Source organism: Oncorhynchus clarkii, chromosome 29 (genome assembly GCF_045791955.1).
Source record: "Oncorhynchus clarkii lewisi isolate Uvic-CL-2024 chromosome 29, UVic_Ocla_1.0, whole genome shotgun sequence".
Taxonomy (NCBI): domain Eukaryota; kingdom Metazoa; phylum Chordata; class Actinopteri; order Salmoniformes; family Salmonidae; genus Oncorhynchus; species Oncorhynchus clarkii.
The window spans coordinates 46,482,263-46,489,762 of NC_092175.1; the positions used below are offsets into that span (position 1 = coordinate 46,482,263).

The 7,500-nt window shown below is 47.3% G+C and overlaps 1 protein-coding gene across 1 annotated transcript in view; it reads right to left on the reverse strand.

Annotated features, from left to right (window-relative positions):
• Positions 1–7,500, reverse strand: part of LOC139388019 (transmembrane protein 135) — a 34,371-nt gene that overhangs the window by 6,387 nt on the left and 20,484 nt on the right. Inside the window, exons 7-9 of the mRNA XM_071134501.1 lie at positions 5,115–5,282; positions 4,911–4,980; positions 499–666 (exon numbers count right to left, since the gene is read on the reverse strand). Coding sequence (XP_070990602.1) covers positions 499–666; positions 4,911–4,980; positions 5,115–5,282 — 406 coding nt within the window. The remainder of the gene's footprint in view (positions 1–498; positions 667–4,910; positions 4,981–5,114; positions 5,283–7,500) is intronic.

A 7,500-nucleotide genomic window follows, 5' to 3' on the forward strand; every position in this document is an offset into this window, starting at 1 on the left:
AGCAACCTAAAGGCCAATCAGAGCAACCTAAAGGCCAATCAGAGCAACCTAAAGGCCAATCAGAGCAACCTAAAGGCCAATCAGAGCAACCTAAAGGCCAATCAGAGCAACCTAAAGGCCAATCAGAGCAACCTAAAGGCCAATCAGAGCAACCTAAAGGCCAATCAGAGCAACCTAAAGGCCAATCAGAGCAACCTAAAGGCCAATCAGAGCAACCTAAAGGCCAATCAGAGCCATTATTTTTTTACCAAGTTACTCATGACCTGTAGATTCTGTGTGCCAAAATCGAAAAGTGTTACCAAATTATTAGACCATGTCAAGCAAAGAAATGAAAAGAATGAGAACAGGTTTCAGAATAACAGCTGTGAACCTCTAACTAGTACAGTAACTCATGACTTTTCCCAGGGAGTAATAGGTCATTAGTTACAGTTGGAAGAAGTAAAAGAGTAATACGCAATATGACTTTTTAAAAAAGTAACACTGAATCTAGTAGTTTACCTTGTATATAGAGACGAAGGACCCTAGGAAAGCCCCCAGCTGGAAGTTCTCTTTGTTGTAGAAGAGAGAGGGGAGGCGGGACGGCTTCGTGAAGACCTGGCGGAACGCTGACGGAACCTTCAGACAACACTGGATCAGGTAGCCCACACTGAACATACGGATGAATCCCTGGAAACATGAATATAACATTATTATAACGTCGTTATAACCTTCAGACGACACCGGATCAGGTAGCCATGGAAACCACATTAATACATTACGATTTCAGTTTCTAAACTGAGACGCAACATCACCAGACTTCTGGGAACGCTTGTGAAGCCAACCAGGCCGACCAGGCACACTAGGACAACCAAGATAACCAGGACAACCAGGCCGACCAGGACAACCAGGACAACCAAGATAACCAGGACAACCAGGCCGACCAGGACAACCAGGACAACCAAGATGACCAGGACAACCAGGCCGATCAGGACAACCAGGCACACCAGGACGACCAGGCCAACCACGCACACCAGGACAACCAAGATGACCAGGCCGACCAGGCACACCAGGACAACCAGGCCGACCAGGCACACCAGGACAACCAAGATAACCAGGACAACCAGGCCGACCAGGACAACCAGGACAACCAGGCCGACCAGGCACACCAGGCCGACCAGGCACACCAGGACAACCAGGCCGACCAGGCATACCAGGACAACCAAGATAACCAGGACAACCAGGCCGACCAGGCCGACCAGGACAACCAGGCCGACCAGGCACACCAGGACAACCAAGATGACCAGGACAACCAGGCCGATCAGGACAACCAGGCACACCAGGACGACCAGGCCAACCAGGCACACCAGGACAACCAAGATGACCAGGCCGACCAGGCACACCAGGACAACCAGGCCGACCAGGCACACCAGGACAACCAAGATGACCAGGACAACCAGGCCGATCAGGCCAACCAGGCACACCAGGACGACCAGGCCAACCAGGCACACCAGGACAACCAAGATAACCAGGACAACCAGGCCGACCAGGACAACCAGGACAACCAGGCCGACCAGGACAACCAGACACACCAGGCACACCAGGACAACCAGGCCGACCAGGCACACCAGGACAACCAAGATGACCAGGACAACCAGGCCGACCAGGCACTCCAGGACAACCAAGATGACCAGGACAACCAGGCACACCAGGACAACCAAGATAACCAGGACAACCAGGCCGACCAGGACAACCAGGACAACCAGGCACACCAGGACAACCAGGCCGACCAGGCACACCAGGATAACCAAGATGACCAGGACAACCAGGCCGACCAGGCACACCAGGACGACCAAGATGACCAGGATAACCAGGCCGACCAGGACAACCAGGCCGACCAGGACGGGACTTGGGGTTAAAGAAGTCATTGAGAGAAATGAAACATTCTTCCTTAGTTGTTAATTTTCTCTAAATCTAAAAGCACATCCCTGATTGGAGCCAATGTCTTCAGTAGTGGACCATATTACTACTCCAGCCTTGTGAAAGTGACAAAGACATGTTTTTATCTTCATTTTAAAAAAATGACTTTATATCGAAGGAGTGCGTTGACGGCCTGCACACGCACAGTCCAGCAAGAGACAACCATTAGACCAGATGACGTGTTTCTGCGCACGAGCTTATAGCTAGCCAACGTCGCCATGACATCGCCTACAAACATGATCTGAGATTTCTATTGGAGAAGCAGTTTCTGCCTATCTTCACACTGTACCGTCTTTCACAATAAACTTTATTGACCATCTACATGGAAATTAATTTTGTGAAGTCAGCATACAAACACCCCCCCCCTAGATAATACACTATAGTCAGGGCTGTCAAATACCCAAGATAATACACTATAGTCACCTTAATGTTTTGTACATTCAGTGTACAGTGCTGTGAAATTACTTGAAACTCCTCCCAGACTCAAGGGTTTATTCTGAGGACCTCAGAGAGCTCTTTTGATCTTGGCATAACATGTTACCACACACCTGTATGTTTAAGACCAAACCAGACCCAGTTTCCGATCTTCATGGAAGGCTGGACCCTACCAAACCAGACCCAGTTTCTGACCTTCATGGAAGGCTGGACCCTACCAAACCAGACCCAGTTTCTGATCTTCATGGAAGGCTGGACCCTACCAAACCAGACCCAGTTTCTGACCTTCATGGAAGGATGGACCCTACCAAACCAGACCCAGTTTCTGATCTTCATGGAAGGCTGGACCCTACCAAACCAGACCCAGTTTCTGACCTTCATGGAAGGATGGACCCTACCAAACCAGACCCAGTTTCTGATCTTCATGGAAGGCTGGACCCTACCAAACCAGACCCAGTTTCTGACCTTCATGGAAGGATGGACCCTACCAAACCAGACCCAGTTTCTGATCTTCATGGAAGGCTGGACCCTACCAAACCAGACCCAGTTTCCGATCTTCACGGAAGGCTGGACCCTACCAAACCAGACCCAGTTTCTGATCTTCATGGAAGGCTGGAACCTACCAAACCAGACCCAGTTTCCGATCTTCACGGAAGGCTGGAACCTACCAAACCAGACCCAGTTTCTGATCTTCATGGAAGGCTGGACCTTCCAAGTTGCTCTCTAATGTTTTCTATGCATGACCTGTTTTGGTGCACCTGATTGTATGATAAAGGTGGGGGTTGGGCTGCCTGATTCTATGATAAAGGTGGGGGTTGGGCCGCCTGATTCTATGATAAAGGTGGGGGTTGGGCCGCCTGATTGTATGATAAAGGTGGGGGTTGGGCCGCCTGATTGTATGATAAAGGTGGGGGTTGGGCCGCCTGATTGTATGATAAAGGTGGGGGTTGGGCCGCCTGATTGTATGATAAAGGTGGGGGTTGGGCCGCCTGATTGTATGATAAAGGTGGGGGTTGGGCCGCCTGATTGTATGATAAAGGTGGGGGTTGAGCCGCCTGATTGTATGATAAAGGTGGGGGTTGGGCTGCCTGATTCTATGATAAAGGTGGGGGTTGGGCCGTCTGATTCTATGATAAAGGTGGGGGTTGGGCCGCCTGATTCTATGATAAAGGTGGGGTGTAAAACCTGCCTTCTTAAATCATTGCAAAGTGTATCTCACCTTGACACAGTAGACTATGCAGTTGTCCTGGTAGCGACCAGGTATCTCACCTTGACACAGTAGACTATGCAGTTGTCCTGGTAGCGACCAGGTATCTCACCTTGACACAGTAGACTATGCAGTTGTCCTGGTAGCGACCAGGTATCTCACCTTGACACAGTAGACTATGCAGTTGTCCTGGTAGCGACCAGGTATCTCACCTTGACACAGTAGACTATGCAGTTGTCCTGGTAGCGACCAGGTATCTCACCTTGACACAGTAGACTATGCAGTTGTCCTGGTAGCGACCAGGTATCTCACCTTGACACAGTAGACTATGCAGTTGTCCTGGTAGTGACCAGGTATCTCACCTTGACACAGTAGACTATGCAGTTGTCCTGGTAGCGACCAGGTATCTCACCTTGACACAGTAGACTATGCAGTTGTCCTGGTAGCGACCAGGTATCTCACCTTGACACAGTACACTATGCAGTTGTCCTGGTAGTGACCAGGTATCTCACCTTGACACAGTAGACTATGCAGTTGTCCTGGTAGCGACCAGGTATCTCACCTTGACACAGTAGACTATGCAGTTGTCCTGGTAGCGACCAGGTATCTCACCTTGACACAGTAGACTATGCAGTTGTCCTGGTAGCGACCAGGTATCTCACCTTGACACAGTAGACTATGCAGTTGTCCTGGTAGTGACCAGGTATCTCACCTTGACACAGTAGACTATGCAGTTGTCCTGGTAGCGACCAGGTATCTCACCTTGACACAGTAGACTATGCAGTTGTCCTGGTAGCGACCAGGTATCTCACCTTGACACAGTAGACTATGCAGTTGTCCTGGTAGCGACCAGGTATCTCACCTTGACACAGTAGACTATGCAGTTGTCCTGGTAGCGACCAGGTATCTCACCTTGACACAGTAGACTATGCAGTTGTCCTGGTAGCGACCAGGTATCTCACCTTGACACAGTAGACTATGCAGTTGTCCTGGTAGCGACCAGGTATCTCACCTTGACACAGTAGACTATGCAGTTGTCCTGGTAGTGACCAGGTATCTCACCTTGACACAGTAGACTATGCAGTTGTCCTGGTAGTGACCAGGTATCTCACCTTGACACAGTAGACTATGCAGTTGTCCTGGTAGTGACCAGGTATCTCACCTTGACACAGTAGACTATGCAGTTGTCCTGGTAGCGACCAGGTATCTCACCTTGACACAGTAGACTATGCAGTTGTCCTGGTAGCGACCAGGTATCTCACCTTGACACAGTAGACTATGCAGTTGTCCTGGTAGTGACCAGGTATCTCACCTTGACACAGTAGACTATGCAGTTGTCCTGGTAGTGTTTACAGCATCGATGTCTGGGTCCATGCTTGCATCTGGAGACAGACAACACGGTCACTACAACTCTGTGTGTATGTGTGTGTGCTTGCTTGCAATTGTTACTGTGTGTGTGTGTGTGTGTGTGTGTGTGTGTGTGTGTATGTAAACATTACTGTGTGTGTGTCCTCACATAGATTCTAGCAGTCTCCTGGTGAGGGTGATGAGGGACTTCCTGCCGGATGCCGGGCTTCCTGTTGACCTCTGTGACTCTGTGTTGACGGATGTCTCCCGGGGTTGTGGATAGCTGTGCTCGGACAGGTTGGAGTGTGTTGGAATCTCCTCCTTCCCAACGATGAACCTGGGGAGGAACGCAATCACAACAGCACAGATATATATATACAGTGCCTTGCGAAAGTATTCGGCCCCCTTGAACTTTGCGACCTTTTGCCACATTTCAGGCTTCAAACATAAAGATATAAAACTGTGTTTTTTTGTGAAGAATCAACAACAAGTGGGACACAATCATGAAGTGGAACGACATTTATTGGATATTTCAAACTTTTTTAACAAATCAAAAACTGAAAAATTGGGCGTGCAAAATTATTCAGCCCCCTTAAGTTAATACTTTGTAGCGCCACCTTTTGCTGCGATTACAGCTGTAAGTCGCTTGGGGTATGTCTCTATCAGTTTTGCACATCGAGAGACTGACATTTTTTCCCATTCCTCCTTGCAAAACAGCTCGAGCTCAGTGAGATTGGATGGAGAACATTTGTGAACAGCAGTTTTCAGTTCTTTCCACAGATTCTCGATTGGATTCAGGTCTGGACTTTGACTTGGCCATTCTAACACCTGGATATGTTTATTTTTGAACCATTCCATTGTAGATTTTGCTTTATGTTTTGGATCATTGTCTTGTTGGAAGACAAATCTCCGTCCCAGTCTCAGGTCTTTTGCAGACTCCATCAGGTTTTCTTCCAGAATGGTCCTGTATTTGGCTCCATCCATCTTCCCATCAATTTTAACCATCTTCCCTGTCCCTGCTGAAGAAAAGCAGGCCCAAACCATGATGCTGCCACCACCATGTTTGACAGTGGGGATGGTGTGTTCAGCTGTGTTGCTTTTACGCCAAACATAACGTTTTGCATTGTTGCCAAAAAGTTCAATTTTGGTTTCATCTGACCAGAGCACCTTCTTCCACATGTTTGGTGTGTCTCCCAGGTGGCTTGTGGCAAACTTTAAATGACACATTTTATGGATATCTTTAAGAAATGGCTTTCTTCTTGCCACTCTTCCATAAAGGCCAGATTTGTGCAATATACGACTGATTGTTGTCCTATGGACAGAGTCTCCCCCCTCAGCTGTAGATCTCTGCAGTTCATCCAGAGTGATCATGGGCCTCTTGGCTGCATCTCTGATCAGTCTTCTCCTTGTATGAGCTGAAAGTTTAGAGGGACGGCCAGGTCTTGGTAGATTTGCAGTGGTCTGATACTCCTTCCATTTCAATATTATCGCTTGCACAGTGCTCCTTGGGATGTTTAAAGCTTGGGAAATCTTTTTGTATCCAAATCCGGCTTTAAACTTCTTCACAACAGTATCTCGGACCTGCCTGGTGTGTTCCTTGTTCTTCATGATGCTCTCTGCGCTTTTAACGGACCTCTGAGACTATCACAGTGCAGGTGCATTTATACAGAGACTTGATTACACACAGGTGGATTGTATTTATCATCATTAGTCATTTAGGTCAACATTGGATCATTCAGAGATCCTCACTGAACTTCTGGAGAGAGTTTGCTGCACTGAAAGTAAAGGGGCTGAATAATTTTGCACACCCAATTTTTCAGTTTTTGATTTGTTAAAAAAGTTTGAAATATCCAATAAATGTCATTCCACTTCATGATTGTGTCCCACTTGTTGTTGATTCTTCACAAAAATATACAGTTTTATATCTTTATGTTTGAAACCTGAAATGTGGCAAAAGGTCGCAAAGTTCAAGGGGGCCGAATACTTTCGCAAGGCACTGTATATATAGAGAGAGAGAGAAAGATAGATAAACACTTCCCCTAACCTCTAGCTATAACAGTCAGAACAGATCAGGTAGATACAGTGGGGCAAAAAAGTATTTAGTCAGCCACCAATTGTGCAAGTTCTCCCACTTAAAAAGATGAGAGAGGCCTGTAATTGTCATCATAGGTACACTTCAACTATGACAGACAAAATGAGGGGGAAAAAAATCCAGAAAATCACATTGTAGGATTTTTAATGAATTTATTTGCAAATTATGGTGTAAAATAAATATTTGGTCACCTACAAACAAGCAAGATTTCTGGCTCTAACAGACCTGTAACTTCTTCTTTAAGAGGCTCCTCTGTCCTCCACTAGTTACCTGTATTAATGGCACCTGTTTGAACTTGTTATCAGTATAAAAGACACCTGTCCACAACCTCAAACACTCACACTCCAAACTCCACTATGGCCAAGACCAAAGAGCTGTCAAAGGACACCAGAAACAAAATTGTAGACCTGCACCAGGCTGGGAAGACTGAATCTGCAATAGGTAAGCAGCTTGGTTTGAAGAA